General features: G+C 47.6%; 1 protein-coding gene across 2 annotated transcripts in view; it reads right to left on the bottom strand.

The window, feature by feature from the left end:
* Positions 1 to 22,794, bottom strand: part of TYRO3 (TYRO3 protein tyrosine kinase) — a 40,996-nt gene extending 18,202 nt beyond the window's left edge. The window contains exons 1-9 of one of the 2 annotated variants that reach the window (XM_040067565.2): positions 22,638 to 22,794; positions 19,159 to 19,342; positions 16,992 to 17,092; positions 12,782 to 12,952; positions 10,364 to 10,450; positions 6,317 to 6,432; positions 3,283 to 3,460; positions 2,685 to 2,827; positions 1,276 to 1,420 (exon numbers count right to left, since the gene is read on the bottom strand). In XM_040067565.2, the coding sequence (XP_039923499.1) occupies positions 1,276 to 1,420; positions 2,685 to 2,827; positions 3,283 to 3,460; positions 6,317 to 6,432; positions 10,364 to 10,450; positions 12,782 to 12,952; positions 16,992 to 17,092; positions 19,159 to 19,342; positions 22,638 to 22,725 (1,213 nt within the window). In that variant the 5' untranslated portion in view covers positions 22,726 to 22,794. Of the gene's footprint in view, positions 1 to 1,275; positions 1,421 to 2,684; positions 2,828 to 3,282; positions 3,461 to 6,316; positions 6,433 to 10,363; positions 10,451 to 12,781; positions 12,953 to 16,991; positions 17,093 to 17,835; positions 17,994 to 19,158; positions 19,343 to 22,637 lie in introns of those variants that run through there. The other variant, XM_040067566.1, reaches the window with a different exon arrangement.
* Positions 22,795 to 25,549: the final 2,755 nt, after the last annotated feature.

Below are 25,549 nucleotides of genomic sequence, written 5' to 3'. Positions count from 1 at the left end.
GAAAAAATTGGTGGAGCCAGTGACCAACCTCAGTAGGGTCAGCTCTGAATCTTCACAACCCTTCAATCTCTTTTAAATTATTTGAAGGCTTTGATCCCACAGTGACTGTGTGCTCACTCTTGACCTTCAGTGCTGACTTTGTGGCAGGAACTGGGCTGTCAAGGGACCTGCGTAATGTGCATGCTAAAACCGGCATTAAATGCACTACTGCAAGTAAGGATACAGTTCTCTACTGGTTGCTCTGCCCGTATCCCCCACCTCCTGCTTGCTTGGGAGCTCCCCCCTAGAGTCCCCCTGCCAACCCTCAGTGTGGAGGGATCAGCAGAACTCAATGTCCATGTAATTCCTCAGAGACATGTGGAGTGGGAAGATAGCAGCAGCAGGTGGGTCAGCATCAGAAATTAGAGACTGATATCTTGTGCCACAGGCACTTGCAAACAAAACCTCAGGAGACTGTGGAATTTTTGTATGGTCACACCTCACTGACTTCTTATCGTGAATCTGTATCTTTATTTGGAATCTTCCTCTTAGTTCTGTTACAGTTCCCTTCACAAGCAAAAGCATTCTCTCCCTTCCACCCATCTCCTCATATAACATCCTGCCGTGCTTCATAGCCTGCCTCCCATTTCTCACTCACTGTGAAATACAAGAAGCAAGCAAATCACCCCAGGTGAGCCCAGCTGCCCTCCACATGTGCACCTTCTTTGCTCCCAAGAAACCCCTCCACATAGTTCAGATTGCATGGTACAGCATCTGTACCATCATCTTCCTCTTCTGCCAGTAGCTCAGCTTTTCCATGGAGACAGCTAAACTGGTTTACTATAAATACATTCAGTAAAACCATTATGAACCCCCAAGTGGCCGTGGCTTAAATCAGGCTTCACTAAACCCAGCCAGGAATGGAATAAAATTAAATCAAAGAAGACAATCTGTATTAGAGGAGTTTTCTGTTACATTTACTTGTGTAAATCTGTGTAAACCTTTATTTGCATATTATCTATTGTGTCTGCACACAATAGATAATTCTGCTGCTCTGCAGTAAGCGCAGTAAAGCCGTGTTCCAAGAAGACACAGTAGATGCCAGAAACTGTTTTGTTTATACCAGCTCTTTAAAGATTATTGAATTTCTAGTCTCCTTGATCAAGTGTGCTGTTGTATAAGTCCACGTGTTTCAGTAAGTAGTAAGCACTGAAAGGAAAAGACTCAGAAAAAACAGCAGTCCCAGCATATCTGACTTTTTTCCCAAAGCGAAGGGAGAAAATAGTGGACACTCACCCATGACCTCCTGGGCTTCAAGCAGGAAGAGGTCACTCCAGGGCCCACACCCTGCAGAGTTCAGCACACACACCCTGATAATCAGGTCTTTGAGAGGATTCCACATGGTGAGATTGGCTTTCGTGTCCTGCACGATCATCTCGCCCTGAGTGCAAATGACAACGAACTGTGAACTGTCTTAAAAGGCATCTAATGCAAAACTTCACCTTCAAACCAAAACAGTACCCAGCACAGAACTTCACTGGCGCTATAACAGGGGCTGGGAATCGTGACTTAAGTCCTTATCTCAGTCTGGCCTGAGATTTGGGCTGTTGTCTTGCGTTTCTGTTCCCAAAAATTGCTAGTAGTTTCCCAAGGCATAAGGGAGATAGGAGATTTAATAATTCCTTCCTTTGAGGTCCTCCCATGCACGTTGCTATAGAAATATGGGCTTTTTCTGCTATTAAAAGATATACCTCCTCCTTGTGGTTTACTGTAAAGCATCTGGTGGTTTTAATCCAGGAAAGGAGTCTGTCTGTCTGTTTTAACTTGTTGACAAAATCCTAAACGGCTTCTGAATTTCAGCGCCAGTTCTCACTTGGGATAGCAAGGCCAACATATTTTTCAGTATTTTTATGGATCTTCTTCATGCAGCAAACCCATGAATATTTGGCTTCCACCACTGACACAGAGTAAATTCAATGAGAACTCAAAATACCATCAAAGTCAATGACGCTGACCTAGTGTGAAATGGGTCATACAAAATAGGAAATAAGTCTCTTTTCCCTCTAGCTGTCTATTATTACAGGCTTGTTCTCCATTAATAAGCACTTGGTAAATACCTATTAGGAAGCTAGAAACCATAAGAAATGCTGTGAACTTCAAAGGCAGATGGATACCTGGGAAAGGTCCATGCCAAAGAACAAATGAAAGGCCTTCTACCCTGCCAGGGTCCTTTCAACTCCCTAAGCATTATAAATGAAGCTAAAGAATCCACAACCTTCTTTCTGTGATTTACAGCACAACTCATTCACTCGTTAAATACACCTTTGCTGCTAGGATTTGGAAAGCCAAGGCCCAGTCACAGGAGACAGAAAACCCACATCCTGCAATGCCTGGAAAGAGGCAGAGAGAGACAAAGTGGATTCTCTCTGTGTTGTCCTTCTTGCACAAGGAATGGCAGAGAACTGGTCTGCCTGCAGATGAACATTCAAGTGAAGGAATTCTGAATATGCCAGGAAGGAGGAAATGCTCCTATGTCTTGAAGTCAAATACTGAGGCATTCCCTAAAGTCAGAATAGATCCATTTACACAAATGCAATGTCAGCAATCTAATCCTCTGGTGTGGATGAGGGACCTTAATTAGAAGACTTAGTATAAACCTTCTGCAATTCTGTGTTCAATGGCTCAGTACCTTCTCAATCTGTTACCTGAGTTACATTATCCTGAATCCATTCCAGTCTGTATCCCAGGACATTTTCTTTCAGCACATCTGGAGCCACACCTTCCCACTCCAAAATTAGACCAGGATCTCTTTGAATGACATGGATATTTTGAGGGGTGCTGTTTGGAGCTGAAAGCAGAGAACAGAACACAATCACTTGTGCAGGAGAACAAGGCACTACCCACACTGAAAATGGCAGTTTCACTCTCTTTCCTGAGATCATCCAGAAAAGAGAGGGTGTGAGAGGAGAGAACAACTGCAAGCCATCAGCACTCTGTGGTTTCAGGCGGAGAAGACAGGCCAGCACCTCTCATTTCTCTCAAGCTCCCAAGAATCTCACAGAGCTAACGGGAGCAGCACGCAGAAGCCCCATGGCTGGGTCAACTCCTGCATTATGCATCGTTGACGTTAACCACATTTGACTGCGTATTATTGTTTTGTCCTGGGAGACCCTCCGAGTGGATGAGCAGTGTAAGAGCACAATGTTTCCCGTATTACAGAATCAGGAAGAAATTCATGACATTCATAATCATCTCTTTTTCAGGTGCAGAACTGCTGTTCTGTTCTTGTCTGCTGTTTCTTACCAAGCTCCAGGGTCTGGAAATAAACCCTGTCGGTGAAAGGGGAGCTGCCCATCTCATTGCTGCACTGCACACGGACGCTGTAGTTGGTGGAATGCTTCAGGCCTTGCATGGCATAGGAAAAGGGTGGCACTGGGGTGACTTCAGTGGACACCTCCTGGCCATCTGGTGACTCAGCTACCTGTGCCAAGAGTGAAACAGAGATGAGTGTTACCTTACACAATATGACTAACATGTCCACATGGATAAGAATTCATGTATTTGTCAGTTTAGGAATGTGTAAGAATAAATATAGCACCAGTGGTGCTTAAAATACTGAAAAGGGAGTAGTCAAACTAAGAATCATGAAGCAACGTCACTTGGGCAGTATGAAAATTTTCCACCAGATGAAAATTTGGTTCCATATTTTAAAACATTTCCTTCCCTATGTTACAGTTTCTACAGTTGATCATTATTCCTTTAAAGAAAACTAAATGTGCTTGTCACTTTGAGATGTAGCAGCCGCCTTCTGAGGCTTGTTTAAATCTGGGGAATGAAAACCAGTAGAGCAACTTGCCTGTTGCCTACTGTCACCTTTTGCCAAACTCTTTTTCCCAGAAGTTTGTGTATCTTCAATTTTGTAGTGGATGAGAGACATAGTAGACATAGGTGGCTTAGTTCAACTAACCTGTTTCAAATTAAACTGAAAAGAAACTTCCTACCACTCCTGCATCCCTTCTTTCTCTCGCTTCCAAATCTGAGTTTCAAAGCAGCATGAATGTTAATTTAAATCTGGTATCACCATGTGCTTTTAATGCACAGACAGAGTCAGTGTTCCTACTTTTGCTCTAACAATAGCATAAATCACTGCATAGTTCCCAGGCTCAGACTTTCTCCTCAAGTGCATACAAAATAGCAAAGCAGAGAGTAAAAGCAAGATGTACTGACAGAAGTGAAACAGTCATATCGACTTTATGTATTTTATATGGCAGCCTTTCTTCCTTTCTCACTGCCCTTCTGCTCACTCTCACACACACTTTTGGCACACTGATTTATTTGGCTGGTAGAAAGGAAGAAGCTCAAGTTCCCTGAATAGAAAAGCATATTGTTGTCATTATCAGTGTCATCCACAGCGCGGAAAAAACAAGACAACTTTTCTGTAAGACCCTGTCTGCTGGAGGATGTATTTCTGCTCAACACTCCCAAGAGCTGATGCTCCTGCATCTGCCCCTTTCACACCCTGGAACTTGGCTTGTGTTAGCAGTCAGAAAACGCTGCCATTCCCTGCCCTGTCCCCAGAAGCAATCTGCTTGTCTGAACACGGTGCCCCTGGGGCACCCCCTGCAATGCTCGAGTGCCAGAAAAACACAGCAAACTTCCAATCCCCCTTCTCTTTCTGGGAGACTCCCAGCAGAAGTGCAACCATGAGGAGCCAGGAACATGTGCATTTGCACATGGAAATGTAGGTCAATGCCTCACACAGAATCTCTCAATGTGGGAGTCGGAGGAAGCATGGTTTTCTGACAGCGCAGGGTCATTGCCAAGTTATCCCGCTCCCAGACTCAAATGCAGGAACTCCGTCCTCCCCAAATAGAACAGAAAAGGCTTAAAAAAGGGGTGAGAGACTGCTGAGCTGACAGAAACTGGGCTGCTCTGATTCAGCCTCTTTTCCACATGTCCCATCCCCCACCCCTGCCCCTGCCAAAAGTGAGAGGGAGAACTTAAACCCCAGAATGATTATCATTGCAGCGTGCAAGCCAGAGAGAATAGGCTGTTCCAGCTCGAGATAACCGGCATTGTAAAACAGAGGAAGAAAACAGTTTCCAACTTCAAACAAGAACAGAAGCAGCAACAAGAGGCTGGCCCCACAGACCAGGGCCAGCCGTATTCAGGAGCTCTTTCTGCCAGTGAGCTAAAGTAGATGATGAGTTCTTTTACTTCTGAAATATAATAGATATCAGACATGAAACCTCTGGTTTCCCCCCACATAAAAAGAGGACTGCAAGTAATTTAGCTAGACTGCTTCCAGCATACCTTAAGTTTATAATCCTCCTCTGCATAGTTGGCAACACGGCATAGAAATTCCACTCCAGCTCACAATGCTGCTGTAATCAGGTAGGGAAAGCATAGGGGCTTGGCAAATAAATCCATGGGGAATGTGCCTAGCTGTGTTTGCACAGCCTGCTTTGGGTATCACCATTTATTTTCTCACTGAGAAAATAAATTTATTTTCTCACCTTTTCTTTGACCTGATTCTACAGCTAAGGATGCAATGATAGAAACTAACTCTGCCTGAGGCTGGACACATACCATTGTTCTCAGGAACTTCAAGAAGCAGACCAGTTTTTCAGAGATGTGGAGTACTCTGCACCTATCAGAGCTACAGAATAGTATCAAGCTTGATTTTCTGGGAAGAACTGGTCTTTGACAATGGAAAACTAATCAAGATTTAGAGACAGGGCTTAAAATTGCTCTAAAACATACTAATAGATCTGATCTTGTATCAAAAACCCCAATCTGCCTCCATCATTCCTACCTTTCCTATACTGCATCCTATACTTTGCAAGCTCCTCATCCCTTGGACTCATTGGTATGTCCAAATTCCTGCAGTTCCTCCAGCACATCACAGAGCACAGGCCTGATCTGGTGTGGCACTCACAGGCACCTGCACTGGAACAAGCTGTCACAGGCCACTGCTCCGTGCAGGAAGGGCTCCCTGCAGCTGCAGCTCTTCCAGGGCACTTCCCACAGAGTGCTGTGTGCCTCACATGTGCTGCAGTGTAACAACCTACATGGAGCAGCTGCCACGAAGCAACTGGTAACCTGCTGGTGAGGAGATCCTGACCAGTCTTTCACACTGAACTTTTGAGCATGAAGTTCATGACCTGCTCTTTGGCACCTACGAGTTGCCTCCTGTTAAGTTTTCATGTTTTAAGGCTGTGAATTAAGAATTGAAACATTGCTAATAAGTTGGGAGAGCAAAGGATGGCCCAGGAAATGTGGCTTAGGAGAGTCCTACCGTTCATGCAGGGCAGGGCACAACCCAGAGAGGCCATACCTGAAGAGTGCAAGAATGGAGAGGTGCGCGGCCATCAAATCCCGGCACCCAGACCACGCTGGCATTGCTGCTGGTGACTTGGCTTACAGTTACGTTGAGAGGCGGGAGAGGCATGGCTAGAAAGGAAACAAAGAGACCTTTCAGTGTGCACAGAACTGAGCAGGTATTCACACGGACGTGGAAGAGGCTTGAGGCTAAAAATTATGCAAAGAAATCACTAACAGAAATGTGGTAAAATATCACATTTTTAGAGAGTATCCCTGACTTGTTGCGAATGAAACTTTTATTTTAACATTGGACAAGCTATTGTCAGCCAGTATCACATTGTCCATTGATGCACACAGGCAGTGGCTGATCTCTTTGATAGCAATGTCAGTGTGTGATGTTTACACCTTTGCTACTCAGCTCTCTTCCCTGCCCCCTCCAATGCAGGGCATGACTCAGCCCTGCACAGAGTTGCCTGTGGACCCATATTGTGAACTAAATCAGGGCTTTAAAATCCCACCTCGGGTTCTCAGTCCAGCCTTTGACACCAGCTCTGCCAGCACCGGGTGGAGGGTGGTTTGCTGTGGTGACCTGAATACCCTGGAGCTGGATTTGCAGTAGACCTCTTTGTGCTGCCTCCAGGTGTCCATTGCAAACTCCCACTGAAACACTCTGGGACAGAGCCTGGACTGAAAACTGCCTCCTCAGGCTTGGGATTAATAAACTCTTTTTTTACAGAGGGGAAATTCAAGACAAAGGGAGTGCCTGCCACACATGGCTGATACCACTCCACAAACTGAGGGCAGGGCCAGGAACAAAATCAGGATTCTGACACTGGACAGTTAGTCAGAGGCTCGTGCTTCCTACCACCACAGCACAGCGCCAAACTGCTTGGCTTCCTTTCAGGATCCTTGATGCTTCCCTTTGACTTCTCCTTTCCTCTCACTGTAATTCCACATAGTTAATTCCTATCCTTCCAGTCACCGTCTCTTTTCCACCCCTGAGTTTTCATTCAGGCACTTCACTCCTGACAAAATTAGCAGCTTCATGAATACTAACTTCTCCCCTGACCTTCTTCTCATTTCAAAAAATTATATACTGATGCTTGTAATAGTTTTCCTGCCGCATCTCAACAAATTGTACCCTCAGGAGTCTTCCTTCAGAAACTCATCTTCAGGACAAGGCTCTGACTGCAGATTGAATTTTCCACATGTCCCAAATTGTATCCATCAGAAAGCAGCAAGAGAAAGTAATTGCAAGCCAGGATTTCTCCAGCTGCATCGTCTACCCTGCCAGAGCACCTCTGTGTTTCAGTGTACCAAGGACAACCACAATACTGCTGCCTTCAGCATATCCACAGGGGCATCTTGCAAGGGAAATGCAGAGCCCAAACACTCAGGTCTCTGCAGAGGGCCTGGAGGAGAGGACTAGATGGTGACACAGATTAACCCTAGAAAGCTTTTGCTGTCTGGTTAACCAGTGACCAGGACCCAGGGCAGGGCCTGCCACTTGGATAAGAACAGGGCGTGTGGGTGGGGGATGGGCAGCAGACCAAGGGTCTGGGATGGAAGCTGGGCAATGAGGTCGTCGGTAGTTAACTTAAGACTTTCCTGCATCTTTGTTTCATTCTCTTCTGATGTTCTGTGTTCAGGTCCGTAAGTTCTTTAAGGGGGAAAAACCCCCTGCTTTTACTGCTTGCTGGGTATTGCCGAAAGATCGCCCCTAACTCAAGCTTTTTCGGACGCATTTGTAACTTTTGGGTTTAGCAAGGTGCACATTTCAGCAGGGGATGGCAGGCCCGAAGGGGTGCGGATCAATAACCGAGTGCTAAGGCAGCCCGCGTGTAAAGGAGCCGGTGGCGGAGGAGGGCTTGGCTTGCGGACACCTTTCCCTGGCTCCGAAGGCAAGGGCCGCATGCACCGTCCCCTCATCTCTTGGGAAAAAACCGCGGGCGGCTGCTTCCTGCCGTGCTCTGAAACACGGGATACGACCCTGAAAGCGTTAGCTGCACACATAAAGGACAGAAAAGCCTGTCAGAAAACAGGACCTTGAGTTAACATAACGAGAGTTAACTTCCTCTGTGCTTAGAGAGTGGCTAACAATGGGGCTTTGTAATGGCAGGGGACCGTGGGCTACAATAACAGTAATTTTCTGCTTGGAGTACACCCAGCACATTGTGGGCACTACAGAGAATAGACAATGAATAACAACAGCAGCAAATAGGAAGAAATGTTAACAGTTTGCCAGCGTCCCAGCAAAAATATTTGCCTCTGGAAACACAGAAGAAACTAATCGTTTAATAAATTGTAGAAAGATTTAAGAGTGCTCATTAGCAGATGGGTTTGTGTAAGAGACGAAGGCCATGAACGTGCATGTGCAGACAACTACTCCCAGGAGTAACTTCACTGAATTCTGCACATTCATAGATCGAGAACTAAATAAATATTATTTAGGACTGCCCTATTTCCGCTGTGTAGGAGCTTTGCTTTAATTTTAACGGGGCCACACTACATCTTCAAAGCTTTTCTGTTTAGAAAAGCCTCGTCACTTAGGCAAATTTGTAACTACTGTTTGAGACGTATCTTTGAGGTATTGCAGACATAACTTTTATGACTACAGCACTGGAATTGCTATTCAAAACCTGAATTTTTGTCTCTAGGACATGCCACATACTGGAGCAATGTTAGTTGAGTGACTTAAGCTTGCTCCTTCTCGGCTCTCGAACATGTGTGTGTGACACAAGTGTGCAATGGCAATATGCCGCTCCTAAATAGGCTGTGTGGATTCACTAGCTGATGACCCCTGAGGAACACTTTTCAGCTTAACATAATTGCTGGGAAATGAGAGAATTCTGAGGTCTTTACCCCTTCATCTTACTAATGGTTAAAACAATAATAATCTATATTGACATTAAAAACTTTAAAAGCTTGTTTATGCTAAACGTTTTTTTCAAATTATGGCTTGACAAGATTTTTTAAAGTGTAATAGCTTTGTGAACTAAATTCTATCCCAGGATAGAATATCCATAGAAGATATACCCTACAATAACTACCTCCCTTGTGTAGACAAGTCTTTAAGGCAACAACTCCAAGCGGTTTTAAATTAAGTTATAAATCTTACTAGTCCAACGTACTGCATATTCTTGGCATAGCGGTAACCACAACATCCTGAATAAAAACACACTCCAAGAGCAGTAGATAACAGCTGGATTTCAATCTGTCCTTTAATGAACACTAGCTACTACAACTGTGAGTTATGATACTGATCCAGACATAAAGGATTGCTTGTATTAGTGCTGATCAACAAGCTACCACTCAGAACAAATGATTTTTGTGCCATGCCTCTCCGGGAACTGATGATCATGTAATTAAAAGTGCATTAAAGCATGCTAAAAATTCGAATGAGAAGCATTTTGACATGAAGAAGAGGGGAAGAGCTGATTGCTCTGATTATCCCTGTTTCAGTTACCTGGAGGAACAGAGGAAATGTCACATCAGCCTGGAGACTTTCAAATGGCAACAGGCACAGGCTAGGAATTATTTGTTTTCAATGAGCTTTTAAAGAGCAAAGAATTTTGAAAATAAAATTCATAAACCCGGTGTGGATGAGCAGACCCTACTGGCCAGGGGTGATCACCTTCCTTGACTTTTTTCAGCATCTAATGTGATGCTAATAAAAGCAAGCAGAAGTAATGGCCTCTTTAGCTCTAACAAGACCCACCTATTTCCAAGAGGGAAAGATTTCCCTGCTATAAATTTACATCAGCTTCACCTCTCACAAACAACTCAATCACTCCAGCTCTCTTCTTTTCAAGGAAAAGCTATCATTTGACATCACATTTCCACTCCTGAATCAGATGTGGATTATCTTCAACAGCCTAGGATACGGCCCTGCACAGGAAGTGGGAACTGCTGTTAGAACACAAAGCATTGTTTCAGCTGCTGAGAGCTCCAACCAGTGCTGGCAGCTTTGAGGCAACTCCTTGCATTACGGAGGCCAACTTTCCCTCCCCAAAGAGCAAACCCAAGGCCCTTGCCCAGTCTCTCGCAGCCAGTGTCTCACCTTTAATTTGAACAGTGGCAGTCCGAGATGAAGACAATCCCTTCACGTTGTGAGCTTCGCAGGAGAAAACTGTGCTTTGATTAATACCTGGAGATCAGCCAAGAAAAGGAAAGGAAACACAAACAGCTATATAATCCAACTTCAACCCCCAGCAGAATTTCAATTATTTGTGACATCCAGCTCAAGTTGTACAGGGAATTGGAGGGGTGAGCTGGGTGCCAATCAAAGGCATGCAGATTTCAATGTAACTAATGTGCTAAACACATTTTTAATGAAGGGAGTGTAGCAATGTAGAAAAGCTTTCATAGAAGTGTCAGAAAGCACTGAAAAAGAAGGAAGAATCTGTCAGGACAGCAGTTCATAGTGCTCAGGTAGTAGATGTCCGCTTCTCATATTCTGGTGAGCATCTTTGGAGCAAGGATTGTGCTGAAGTGTGAGCTCACACAAAGACCAATGCTTTGGGCCTCAGCCTACACCTGAGCAACATTCATCTTCTAACTGGGCTATAAGCCCAGACAAACTTTTAATTAGATGCTGCCTATTTCTAGTCAATGCCCACCTGTCCCTCAGACTTTTGAAGACACACAAAGGAAGTTAAATGCTACTGTGTCAGCACTGAAACACTTCCCAGGGGTGATACAAGTAAGAATGTCTTCTGTGAGCATCCATCCATCCCATGGCATCCTACTGACGTCTGGCTGTTTCAGGACACATACAGATACGGCAAATGAATCAGAATTGAGATAGATTTGCAAGGCTGCCTGGAGAACTGTGCCCAGCAACTGTTGTAACGTGACTTGGCCCTCAGTTGCCTTAAAAGGCTCTATCTGAGAAAAGTTAAAGTTTGGCTCACTGTGGGCATACTATCTAGGAAGGAAAAACATTTCAGGGTTGCACAGAGTAGCTCTCACAGTGTCTCTGACCTTGGACTCACCTCCCAAGCCTGGGACTAACAGCCCTGCAAAGAAGGTGTAATGGAAGAGAGGAAAGAGTGCTACTCTCATCCCTGTGAACCAGAGGAAGATGCTGCCAGCAGCCTGAAGGCCAGGTAGCACAGCAGAGCAGCACCTGGTGTGGTAGGTCTGTCCCAAGACAGAAACTAACACAGCCCTGCCCTGAGGAAATTACAAAATACACCACAAACCAGGAACTGCATGTTCCCTAGCACCATGCCAGCACTGTTTTCCAAATACAACATTGCTGAACCTTCTAAACGCTTGCTTTCTAGCCAAGTAGTTTGCTACTATTTTCTTCAGAGCGTGATCCTTTCCTCAGCTAGCAATGGTTGTTTTCTTTTTTGACATGCTTTGGTAATCCAACCGTGCAGGTTTGTGTTCTGCTACATGTTCTCAGTTGGAAAGGCAAGATATGCCCAAGGGACACCCTAAAGAGGGTGAACGTGCACTGAAGGAGGGTGTGACCAAGGGACATCCCAAAGAACACCAGAAGCAAAAAAGGTGCTGATGACACTTAATTTGTAAAATAGCAATTTATTTGGAGAATCACTAGAACTAGATGTCCTGTCTCAGGCCTCCAATACCCAACAACAGATATTTTTGTGAGGCACCATGGGATGAGTTTAGTGGAAGAACGGCAACTTATATTTTTATTGTCTTTCCCCTTTTGTCTATTCATCTTTTCAGTTTCCATTTCAACAGGCAGATTATATCATTAGGGAGCAGTTTTCATTTCCAACTTAGAACAGCATCGGTGGCTAAGAGAGGGAACGGATGATTAAAACCATTTCAAATCACAAGCCATGTTTTGATTTGCGAATAAATAAGGTTCTAAGGGAATCATGAACAGGATTGGATAGCTCAAAGGATGGCCAAAGACATGTAATAACTCATCCTGGGTGTAACTGTATCAACACTGATTAAAAGGCCCTAGAGATGACTCTTAGTTGTAAAACCTTTTATTTCTAAATGAAAGTTCAACTTTTTCAGTTCAACTAGTTCAACTTTGTGTCAGGGCCACAGAGAATAATAAAACAGCAGCAAAGAGAAAACATAACGCAAGGCTGTTGGACAACTAACTAGAATAAAGTTACTTTAAAGAGGTACATGTGAATGCTTGGAGAGTTCCAAGAGAAACAGCACCAACAGAGTCACTTCATATAGCCATGAACACCCTCCACAAGGTGGAACAAGAGGCACCCAGCGCATCATCTGTTCAGCAGCATCTTCAACAAGAGTGCCAGTCACACCCAAACTCTGTAAGAGCCTGTGTGCCTCAAGCCAGCAGAAAACACTGAGCAACCATCACCCCTCGAGATAATATCTTAAAGTGATCATGACCACTCAACCCTTAATGCAGAGTTAAACACCACTCCCACACTATGTACAGGGCACGATCAGAAGAGAGCTCTTCTCCTCTTCTGGTGCTCAAAGTGATCCCCTGCAGCGGCAGCAGCCTTACCTGACACATTTAAGATGGAGGGGGAGACGTCTGGAAGCCCCACTCTAGAGTCTCCCATCCACCAGACAATTGTCACTGGTTCAGGGGGACCAACAGCAGCACAGGCCATATGAAATGGGGCATTAGGGGACACGGACACATCCTCAGGTTCCACAGTAAAGTAGGGCACACCTGGAAAAGCAACAGACAAGTGACAATAACTGGAGCAACTGCCTCTTGTTCACTTCCACTAATACCAACACTGGACGTCCATCTGTCCTGCTGCTAGGCTGAATCCGACGCCCTCTAAGCCCTTCACAAAAACCAAGGGTCGATAGGCTGGATCGCCTCAGGGCACGAATGCCTAAATACTGCCATTAGAAGTCAGAGAGAAAAGAGTGCTTGCTTCCCACAACGCCTTTGAAAAACCACTTTCAGTTCAAGACCCCCCTATGAAACAGCTTTTAGTGGTAGTGCTTTCTCAATTTTCCAGCTGGAGAGATTGGAGCTTAAAGAGGCAACAGTCAATAACTTTAGTGGTGGCAGACACCACTTTAAAAGACAGCTAATCCAGCTGCAGATATTCTTGCCATGCATTAAAAACTGAAGCTTGAGAAAGTGTTGAACTACCGGCTTTAACAAACCCATGAATGAGGAAAGAATCCCCGCGGTGAGAGACTGGGAGCATTTACAATGCTCTCTCTGGAGCTTAATTGAATGGAGATGCCTTCCAGCACACTCTGACACCACGACAACCAGGCTGCCTTGGAGTCAGGGGTAATTTGTTTCGGAGCTGAAGGCTATCCACGGACACGGCTCTCTCGGTAACGATCTGCTCCCCACCATGGAAAGACTCCTGGTTGGTACAACACGTCTCAGATTAGGCCCACGGGGAGCAAAACGCAGCTGCAACGCTACCTACCTTAGGTCACCTCTAAGTGGCACTGGCTGAGTGTAATTCAACACATCAAGAGATGTGGTTCCTCTTATGGGCAGTGCCAAAACTCCCGTGGTTTCAGTGCTCCAAACCAGCAGCACAAATTTTGCCAGCCATCAGCAGTAGTGCTGACCATGCAGGACAGTCAGTATGTACTTCTGATGATCGGTGGTAGAGCTGAAGGCCCAGAGAAATGTTCAGTTCCCTTCTATACAGAAATCTTCATGTGTCAAACACTGCTGCTACCAACAGCACTTACCCCAATCAAAACCAGGTATTCTCAACTGGAAAAAGCGTGTTCTGGAAGCTGCTGACGTGTTGCCTCACAGAAACAGAGGAATTGACAACACTGTGCATTCAATGCTGAAATTACACAGTCTGTTCCAGGCCAAAGGTGACAGGCCCAAGCATCTCCAGCAGGCAATTAACACAGGTGTCTAAATAGGGATTTAGAAGCTTAACATTTGACGTTTCCCCCAAGCTACAGCCAAAAGTGCTTTCCTCAGTATTTCACTGACTGTCCAGTCACTGTGAAAGACTCAGTTCAGGCAGCAGTTCCTTTGTGCCTACCTTGACTCCTTCCCTTAGAGTAGTAAGTAAATGAACAGACTAAAACAGGTCTAAACCCAAGTCTCTTGAGGAATGTCAGTGCCCATCTGTGCAAAGGCTAACGTTCAGGACAGGTATATCCATCATCACGGCACACTGCTTGTTTTTGCTGACATATTTTACTTCTTTTTTTTTTTTTTATTGCATTCATACATAAACAATAAAAATTAGTAAGCTTTTGAGACACCAGCTGCAACACCTCTGCCTGCTTTGCTCTCCTTCTCCAAGGAAGGCTAGAAGGGAAAATAATCACCTTTTCTCTACCTGTGGGCAGGTTCCCTGCCTCTTGTCCATTTGTCATGACACCCAAGGTAAACTTTCAGGAAGATCCTGCCCAGCTCAGCAGGTTTTCTCACTTTGGGAGCAGCTAAACAGAGCAGACAAGACCACAATTAACAACTTTCATAATTGAGGGAGTGCAGCTGACTCATCCAGCTGAGGAACTGGCACTGCCCCCGTCCGTATGTTACCTGGACAGCTCGCTGCCCATGACACATTTAGCCTGCCCGTTCCTGGTACAAGAGGGGAGTGTCAGCACATCCTTTCCACAGATGCCCCATGGAGGCACTGAGCAGCCAGCAGTCAGAAAATCAGCAGCAAAACAAGGAAATGATGCCACCTATTCCCCCTTCCAAGCCAGTATCCAACCTTTAAAGTTGATTTTTATGTACAGCTCAGTTTTGAGACAGTGTTGATTCAGGGGAATGTGTCCACATGGGTGTGGCTTGGTCTCTGACTGTGGCCACAATGGGGGCTAGCAGCCCCAGGAACAGCCACATAGTCAGAGGTGTAATTTCAGATGGAAAGTTCTGTAAGAAACACAATCTGTTTTCTTAACACTCCACAGTGTGCCTCTGAGATCACCTCTCCAGGAATCAAACAGTATCATGTTCTCAGTAAGGCCAGAGACTAGTTTCTAAACCAGGAAACAGGTTCAAAACAGTTTTGGTTCTGTAAATTCTAAAAAGTGTTTCATAAGATAAAACATTTTTATTGTAAAGACAGTTCAAATACCATTGGTAGAAAATCTGGCAGATACAGACTCCCTAAGCAGATATTATACAGCATAGAAATCCGGTCAAGCTCACCTTAAGTTAGATTACCAATAGTCCACATTTGTTTGTGTGCCACACTGAAGCGTCAGCACCTACTGAAGGCTGCAAATCACCAGAGTAAAGATCCTCTCTCAGTCAGAGGACAGTTGATATCCATAGAGCAACCACTGCTACACAAAGCTGGCACATCCAGGGGAGAAATACGCAGAGATAACAGCGAAGGTGGCTCTGACAGGCTTTTGCATTCCCAGGTGTTTCCTTATGCTAAAAGCTGACACATTTTTCAGACTCCACCCCTTATCACTGCTTGTTAATTTTTAATTTTATCTACCAACTCCCTTTATACATGACTACATGCCCAGTTCAAGTTTAACTACCTTCTGCCATACTTGTTTTTCTCATAAAGGCAAGTGGTTCCATTTTTTTCTCTTCTGCTGTAAGCTTTGGCCTTCATTCTCAACACACTCCACCTTACCTAACTGCAGCTGGTTTTTTGTGGCTTTGATACTTTTTGCCTGCACAGTCCAGAAGGGTGGCATGTTTTTCTCAGACAGCTTAGTACACTGAGCTACCCAATCTCTCCTAATACATCCACCATGCAAATGCAGCCACCCCTGGAGCAGGCCACAATAATTGGACAGAAACAGAAACTCTGCATGAGAGAGTGTTCTAAGCTGTAAACAATGTTTTCCAGTTGAAACTATGCCTGAAAATTTAGGTGGACAAAAGCCTGGGATTTACAGAAGGCAGAATGTGTTACCCTTCTTGTGAGAGCTGCTATGAATGTTCCCATGTTCTGAGTGAACAGGACCTTTGCTGTAAAACACCCAGATCACATCACCTCCCACAACACCCTCCTTTGCTCCCCCCTGTTTAGGACTGTCAATTCAGCTCTGGCCCAAAATGTTACCAAACACATCAAAAAAACTACTTCTTGCTGTAAATGCACTGTTCCTGTCAACTTCTTCACCAAATATTAAGCCATCCAATGACTACTAGCTTCCGAGGATCTAACAGAATCGTGGCTCAAGCAAAATGAAACTAGAAGCAGTAAGATCCACACTGCCTCGGGTGACTTTTGGGCAGCCGTGCAGAAGCCATTCTTATCAGACAACCCCGGGCAGAAAAGTGCCACATGGAGCAGTCACAGCTATGAAGTGCTGACGTACAGCGCTCCTCACAAAACTCACAACTGGGTTAAAACTGTACCCTGCCCACAAAGACCTGTTTGGCTGACACACAGAAACAGACTGTGACCCTGCTTAGAGAAGTGAGTTGAACCAGATGAGCCCCATGGATTCCTCTCAACCTGAACTATTCACCATTCTATGAATTATTTAGAGACGACCGCAACAATGGATTTAAAAGCTGGAAAGAAATGTGCTTGCATGAAAAGATCTTGTTTCCTAACATGCCAAAATAAAACCAGAAGGCAATGAACTGACAGCTCTGCCCTTTGAAGCAGTTCTCCTAGTTCTTACTCCTGCTCTGGAGCGGTTTCCCTGCAGTCAGCAGCAATGGTTCAGAGCCAAGAAGCCTGTCACTGGAGCAATCTGCTCTCACCACTTCGACCTAGAGTATATTGGTGGGTCAGCCCTGAAAGGAAACCAGCACTACTACTCCTCCTTACCTTCCACTATGAGCCACACTTGTTGTGATTCTTCCTTCTTCCCCCCGTTCTCAACCTGGCACCAGTACTTCCCAGAATCTGTCCGCTCGACGGATTTCAAGCTGAAAAAAGTCAAAAGCCATATCGATATTTTATGTGGATAAAGCATGTTTTTGCCCCAAAGGACCCTCCAGTGTTTGGCAAACCAGATGCATGGAAAACACCCACTGAGACACAGCCAGCTCTGGGGAGGAGATCAACAGCCAGCCAGCACAAAGCACATGGCAAAACAGCAGAGATGGGAGGCTCCTCTCTAAAGTGGGCGGAGAGAGTCAGTCCTTGCAGAGCAGACAGTCTTCCTCCAAAACATCCTCGCAGAAAACCAGTCATCTGCGTCCTCTGAGGCTAGGAAGGGGTCACCTCCATCCTGAATCATGACCCTAGCTAGCCTTCAAGTGCGACAGCTCGGCCTACAACACCTTAGCTAGCAGGAAACTCGGCGCTGCAAACCTCCAGCGAGCTCGACTGCTTTGCCTCAGGTGACAGGACTGGCAACAGCCTCGTACAGGGACAGATGGGTCAGGAAAGGGTCCCCTCGCCTCAGCTGCGCTCGGCGCTATGCTGGCCCCAAGAGTGGCTCGCTCCGCAAAACTCCTTGGGCCTCCCAGTTTGTGGTCGCAGGGGGTTACGCTGTTGCACGGTGAGCAAGGGCAGGATCTGGTCCCAAAGCGAGGAGGTCTCAGCTACCGAAGGCCACAGCGTGACCCCGAGAGCCCCTCAGCGCAGCGGCGCTGACTGCTCCCCGCGGGACGTGCGGCCATGCGTCCGCTGCCATGCAGGGATCCTCCGCAGAGCTGATGCCCACCTTTCTAACGCTAGCAGTCCTCCTCGGAGAAGGGGAAGGACGTCTCAGGAAGGAAGAGAGAAAGGGGAGAGTGTTTGCCGAAATGCACAAAATGGACCCACTACAGCCCGATTGTCAGAGCTGGACCTTCAAATGGCATCGGCTGTCCTGCCCATGTTCTGAAACACAGTGATCACAGCAGAGAGTCACACGTGGGTGGTAGAATGATCTCTTTAGGAGAAGAAAGGAAAAAGGAGAGAAAGATTCAGACACATCCAGATTTAGCACCTTAACTTATCTCCGGTGCTGCAGAGAGTTCTCAGTGGAGTAAAACAAGAGGCAAGAAAGGAGATCAGAATGAGATTGTGAAGGATAGAGTTAACTAGTGGAACTGGGGGGAAGTAGTAAACAGCATTGTTTCAATACAAACTGTTTCCACAACATAATGTTATGCAATAGTTTTACTGTGCACAGCTGTTTTCTCCTACCAAAACGTTTCTTACGGACAAGCTTTAACACAAAGACTTTTAGCTGGTGGAATTGGAGACTCTGTGCAATGTCAGTTCAAGAAACGTAACAGGAGATGAAGCCAGAGCTCAGGAAAGAGTGATTCTCAGTAAGTCAACAGTTTTGAGCTCTTGTGGTGTTGGTATGTTTGCCTGTACAAGCTCTTATAATGCATAAAAAAAGACAAAGCAGAACGTTGGGTCTCATTTATCTCAGTACTTCCAGAACTAGCTGACATACCTCTTCTGCTGAAATAAAGGGACAGAGATCTGCTTTGCACAAGGTTTTATGCCTCTGAATGGAGAAGGACTGATATCACGTAGTATAAATGTATTAGGAATAAATTAGTATTCATTGCAAAATGAACCAGGTTCAGAGGACAAACACTCCTCCCCAAAGAAAGGAAGGGGATGAAGTCCTGGGAGTCTCATTTCAATCAACAGTCCTCACCCCTTAGGCAGACTGACAGCTCAAGAGAGAGAGTAAGAGAACAGGATGAGTACGAGAGAGAAAACCTATTTAAACTGCTGCATGGCAGAACAAGATGAACAAACAAAGCAAGACCATCCTTTCACCTTGAAGTCACGTCTCAAGCATCACAAGCGTTAGCAAAGCACCTGTCCCCACAGTAGTCAGAAAACCAATATGGTTCCAGTGGATAAAATCTCAGCACTCAGTGGCTTCAGTTCTGCTCTCAGTTATGCCCTTGCCACACAGTGAACTGCAGACCTAAGGACTCTGCCCCACCGAGGGCACTGTGGTTGCAGAGATATAGCTGACAGCAGAAAACATTGCAATAGTTTCCATGATATTCTTCCTTCTCTGCATCTGTTGTACCTGAGGAAGCCGATCCAGTGTTCTTCATCTACTGGAATGTACACCTGGTCTACGCTTTGCACCACTGCTCCGTCCTTGATCCACAACATCTCGGGATCTTCCATTCCCTCGAGGCTGCAATTTAGTTTCACGGGTTGGCCCTGGGACACCTTTAATTTGATTGGAGGTCCTGTAAATTTCATACCTAAAAAAAAAATACTACTCCGCCCCACCCCCAGAAGAAGGGGGGTTGGAGTACAGCAAATTACTCTAGGTTGGTGGTCTGGAATTACATACCCTACCAGCACACGCTGCAGAGGAGTGTGTTAGTCTCAGCACTGCTCTACTATGTCTGCTAAGCAATAGGCAAATGCAAGCACTGAAAGCACAATTGCTAGAGGAAAGTGGTGGTTCAGTGTGTACACGGGGGTTTTTTTCAACTCCTGTAACAGCAGGGTGATGTTCTGCAGAGCAGTGCCCAAGCAGAGACGCACAGAAACGCCGGGAGCTTCGCCGTGTCAGCGATCCAGCAGTGCTAACTGCATCCGTTCAACACTCTACCACACCTCCCTCTTTTCCCCAGGCCTGGATTTAAGCTACGGTGTTCTTGTGCTGCTAAGAAATCATCATGCTTGCTCCATTGTGTGCTCCATTTGTAAAGAGCTTGGATATGAGAAAGAATCAATTATGTCTTGTTATTCAGCGTACACTATTCTTCTGCATTACAGAAAGCTTCTCTACAATTTGCAAAATCCATGAAAGCAAAGCCTATTCCACAGCATACCTCACTGAGGAGCAGAACTGTGTAGAGAACAGATATTTCTGTCGCGTGATGTGGGTGTGTGCTGAATGAGCCGCCTGGAGGACCCTTCAGTCCAGCCAAAGGACCACACCGTACCCAGAGCTACACCACTGCGACCCCAAAGCAGCTGAGCCAGAGCTGGTGAAACTGCTCGGGTTTATATTGACACAGAGGCGATCAGAATTTGGCCCCGAGCACTGTTACATGTGTGGGAGGATGGGGAGTGTTTCCCTCAAGCAGAAGCGAATGTATGGAATTTGTTACCATGAGAAGACATGGAAGCCAACTATCTAAGCGCATTTAAGAAAGACAGGCATATAAAGGAGGAACCAGAAGATCAAAGGAGACCGTGGGAAAGCAAGGAAGGTAGAAAATAAATGTAAAGTTAGTTTTGTTAGGGAGAGTGGCTATTTCCTATGCAGTGGCACAGGACTGACAGACCAGAACAGGTCTAGCTTAGTACAGCATTATGCCCTGGCAGTGGACTCCACTCCTTCAGAAAAAAATGACTCCATCACTCTTGCCTGGCCAAGTATCACAGTACATTACAACTTCACCCAGTTCACTGGTTGGTGAGCTTCTCACAGCGTGCCTTAACAGCCCACAGAGCCAGTCAGAAAGCACTGCTTAGTGAGCAGCCCTGTTGCTCTCAAACTCTGTTACAGCCTTACTGGTGATCCAACACAGATTTCAGATGTGCCACTTCCCCTTTTGCTAAAATGCTACCCTCCCACAGCCATGAGGGCACCACCTCACAGGGCAGAGGAGCAGCAGAGGAACTCACAGCGTGGTTGTAACAGCTGGGAGAAGGGAAAACCAGCACTGTGGGACCAGCCAGCGCTCTGCCACCAGTAGCCTGTACCCAGATGAGTACCAGTGGAAAACCCAGAACACAGGCAGAAGGTCTTTATTCCTTTCCTTAATGAGATTCCCTAGCTGGTTTCCCGACACTCTGTCTTTCTATCTGCTGTTAGTCATTTACCAAATTCATGGAGAGCACTGGAAAACAGGCGAGCTGATCATTTGAGTTTAGTTGCTACAGCTCATTTGCTGGGCTAAGGATTCGATCACCTTGGGTGAGGATGATCTAACCTTGCATTACTTAACTCAAACGTAACACAAACGACATGTCCCAGTGCATGCCAGAAAGCATCCTCCCTTTCACAACTCACAGTCCTGCAATGCAACATGAAAGCTTCATAGCAGCTCTCTCTGCGTTACAGAAAACTGATACGGCCAGGCTGCTACACGCGCACAAAAGCTGACAGACATTTTTCATTACAGGTGCCTTAAAGGAAAATCAGACTACTCAGCATCCTTCAGACTGCCCTGCTGAAAGAGTTAGCCACTAATTAAACCAGGAAATATTGTTAGAGATCCTTCATAGTTTTCAGTTAGCAGAGAAATAAGTGATGTAGGAAATTAACAAGCAGTACAAGTATTCGGTCAGAGCTGTACATATTGTCCAAGTATAATCCCTCCATCAATTTCAACTGAAATGAAGAATTACAGAACAGGTATTTTTAATAACTTCACAGGTCAAAAATGCAGTTTTGGCTGCAGCATCTCTTCCTGCAGGTATCAGGAAGAATCACATAGGAGGCAAATAGGGATTTTAATTTCCACCTATTCCTCATTTTACTCTCCCACTCACTATTTCTCATCTGACAACATTCTTGACTGTGCAAGAAGTAATTTCATCCAAATAGGTTCCGCCAAGCCTGCCTGTGAGAGCTGCAGATTGTGAAATGTATAGATAGGAAATAGAACTGTATATAATTTCTTAACAGGCAGTTGTCTGAATCGACAGCAAGGGAACACACTAGTTGTCAAAATACATGACACATCTGTTTGTTTTTTAAACTTGCTACCTCCGAGTATTTTAATGCCTAAGAACAGAATGCATTTTTTATGATGTTGGAAGTGGAGAGAGAGGAAGACGTCTGCTCATGCACGCCAAGGTAAAGGCTTTTTGCTCCTCAGACTCCCTAGGACACTGATCTAGCGATCCAGCCCGTGTCACAGCCTCCCCAGCTCCGTGCCACGGCACGCACATCGCTCCACAGACAGCGCGGAGCCCAAACTCCCGCTTGAAGTCGGGAGGAGGTTGGCCGGGGCGCCGAGACGCTCCAGCCCGCTGCCTTTCCCTGCCGACTGGGAAACTTCGGAAAATGAGTTCATGAGGGGAAAAAAAAACCAACAAAAGCCACTCAGGAATGCGTTATTGCCCGGCTTTCCTCGGCGACGGCCCGCGCTAGGCACATACCAGCGCAATACCTCCGCAAACACCGGGGAGGATTACTCGCTACTCTGCTCGCAGGCGGGCGAGGCTCGCACAGCCCGGGCTCCCCGCCGGCGCCGCCGGCTCCCGAGCGCCACGTCGCTGGTCCCACAAACGCGGCGGAGCAGCCCGTGCCCGGCCGGGAGGGGCAAAATGCGCCGGCCCCGACGCCCACCTGTGGCTGCCCGAGGCCCCGCGGCCGCCGCACCGGGCGGACCGGGCGCCCCGGCGCCGCGCCCGGCGGCTCCTGCCCGGCGACCCTCAGCGGGCTGCCGACACTCGTAGAGGTGGCGAGGCGGGAGCTGCCCGCGGGGAGACCCGGTCCGGCGCGGGAGCCGTGCCCTGCAGCCCCTCCCGCCGCAGCCCCGGTCTCGGGGGGCAGCGCCCCGCAGCCACCGGGCCGTCAGCCCCGCTCACCTGCCACGGCAGCGACGTCCCGGAGTGCCGCAGCCCAGAGTCCCAGCACGAGGAGCCGCGGGATCGCCATGCTCCGCTTCAGCTCCATCGCTCCCGCACCACCATCCTCCCCCCTGCTCCCGGCGCCGCGGGGGGCTCCCACCGCCCGTGCAGGCGGCGGCGGCGACAGCGGCTGGGGCAGCTCCGCGTCGCCGCCCGATACCGGGCTCGCCCGGGAGGCTTCGGGGACGCTCAAACTTCTGGCTCCGGCCGGGGCGAGCCTCGGGAGAACCTGCTGCGGGGCGACGGCGCGGCTCGGTGGGGTCGGCTCGGGTCGGGTCCGGTCCGGTCGCCGCCGCCGGGCGATCTCCCCCTGCCGGCTCGGCCGCCGCGGCGCCACTCTGCGGGTCTGCCCGTCCGTCCGTCCGTCCGTCCGTCCGCCCCTGCCCAGCCGCCGCCGCCTCCTTCAGGAAATGGCGCTCTCGGGCGGTCACCGAGCGCTGTGCTCCCCCTCTGACATCACGTCATGAATATGCATGAGCCGGGCGCCCACCGCCCCCGAGGCGGCGAATCACCGCGCCCGCCGCCCCCGCTCCTCCGCCCCGGGACGGGACCGGGGCTCCGAGCCCCGGGAGGGCGGGACGGGACGGAGCGGGGCAGGACGGGGAGGGAGCGGTCAAGGAGGTGTGTGGAGGCGGCGCCCCTCGAGGGCTGCTCCGCCGGGCGGCCTGGTTTCCAGAGCGCCGGGAGCGGGTGACCCACATCCGCGGGAGCTGCCGGGGCACCGGTTATCCTCCTACCTTCATGTGGCCCCTCTGGAGCCCCGGCGCACCATCCAGCCCCCCAGGGGAGGAGGACTTGGGGCCACCACCGGGACTCACCCCCCCAAGCCGAGGCTGCGCCGGGATGTGCAGAGCCCCGCCTCATGCACACAGCATCCCCAGCCCCGTCTCCCTCGGCCGGCCCTCTCCAGCTCCTCGCTTCGGCCACGCTCTCCTCACCGTTCGGCCCCTGGCTCCGGGGATGCCGGTCACCCCATCCCGGCGGCTGAGCTGTGAAGGAGCATCGGCAAGGTGAGGAGATCCACCCGTGCCCTTCAAGCAGGATGGGCTCGGCCTTGACCATTTTTCCGCTAGCGGAAAAGTAGGGAGAGAGCTTAGGAGGGAGATCTTTGCTGCCACAGGATTAGTAGAACGGCGTGGAAAAAGTCACTTACAAACAGTTTTTTTTTTAAAATCTGGCGCTGCCTTTCCGTAGGAGTTACGGTGAGAATCTGGGTTGAAAGGCGCCATAAGGAGCAATATCGTTGCAACACGATGCAGCTCTTAGCTCTGCCACAGCCATCAGCGTGCAGCGCTTGCCCAGCAGCTCCTGCAACACTCTGCAAACCTGGCTAAACCGAGGAGTGCAGGGAAACTGCATTACCCCCAGGAGGGCGAAGGAGAAACTGAGGCACAACAACCTCATATAATTCCATTACAAACTCTAATCGCCACTCCCCCTAAGTCATTTGCATTTCTGATAGGAATTCCTAGGGGACTGGAGCAATGCCAAGAAGATTTCATTGCTGGAATGGAAATGTCACTCCCTCCCCAGTGCCTCCTGCTGCAATGAGGTAGCTGGGAGGAGACACTGACAAAGCCATCCATTCGAGTGCTCGTAGGAAGTCTAGTTGCACTTGGGGAAATCGCCGGGATCACTACAGCTCTTGGGCTGAAGAGGTTCTGTGCTGGTGCTTGCTAAAAGCTTCATGCACACTTGCTGTCGCTGCTGCCTCTCCCCCATGTACCTATCCAGCTACATGGTGTGTTACTGCACTTATGGCAATAGCACGCTCCAGAAGGTAGCTACTTTTGCAGATTTTAGTTGTCTCATGAGAAAAAAAATAATGGCCATTAGAATAATGACATGTTTCTGTGGTGCTTTCCTTCTAATGATTTCTTCCAGCCCTACAATTACAGAGGTTTACACTACACTGGTCCCATAGTCTCAGGAAGTGCTCCAGTTGTTGTGACATGGCACAGGCCAGATTCTGGGTTGGTGTAAGAGAGCAAAGCTTTTCTGGAAGCAGTAGATCAAGGGGGATTTTCCCCATCAAGGGATCTGACTTCAGCTGTTCTGAGAAGAGCTTTGTGTTAACAGTGATAGGCAGGAAGAGCCATATGAAAATTGGACTGAAATTCTGCACCCACTGCCAGTTGAAGTGCAAACAGCAGTGGGAAAACTTACATGGGAGTGCAATATCACCATGCAGAAAGCAAAGGAACTGGTGATTCTTAAATGTTTTTAGGAACTGGAGGCAAATAAATTATCTTGGCCTCTTGTGGCACTGAATCAAGCACCATGGCTTTATTCTTCAGGCTGTAACATCAGTGACAGTGCTCACTGTTCACACACAGAGGACACAGCTGTTGGCTCTCTGGATTACAGTCTTTCCCTTACTTCTGCTGTAACTGCGTGTTGCCACATCTCACCAGATGCAGTGGGAAGTGAAGGTACATTCCAGAAAATACCTGAAGAGCTATACAATTATCCAGAGGTGAATGCCCATTGGTGGGAGACTTCTGAAGATGAAGAAAAGGAGAAGAAAGGACAAAAGGGAGGGGAAAGAGAGAAGGCAGAAGGAAGAGAAGTATTTGCTGGACTTCCTCACCTTCCTCTACTGTTCAGCCTCTTCTAACTACTGAGACCCAACAAGACATCTGGAACAGGTTATCCCAGTGAAAAAGCCCAAACCCCCCATTTCCACATGAGAAGCCATAACCCTAAGAGGTCAACAAAAGCTGCTGCCACATGCTTCTGCTCCATTGTCAAAGCAGTCAAGGTGAGACTGAACAGAAAATCCCTGCATTTTGTAAAAGTTGTTTTCTATAGTGTGGGCCTGACATTTCTCAGTCTGAAGAGATTTTAGCCTGCTAGCAGTGCTAACTCTT

Source organism: Hirundo rustica, chromosome 6, assembly GCF_015227805.2.
Source record: "Hirundo rustica isolate bHirRus1 chromosome 6, bHirRus1.pri.v3, whole genome shotgun sequence".
Lineage (NCBI taxonomy): Eukaryota > Metazoa > Chordata > Aves > Passeriformes > Hirundinidae > Hirundo > Hirundo rustica.
The sequence above is the reverse complement of the archived record's forward strand: the minus strand, read 5'-3'. Positions and strand labels throughout refer to the sequence as shown.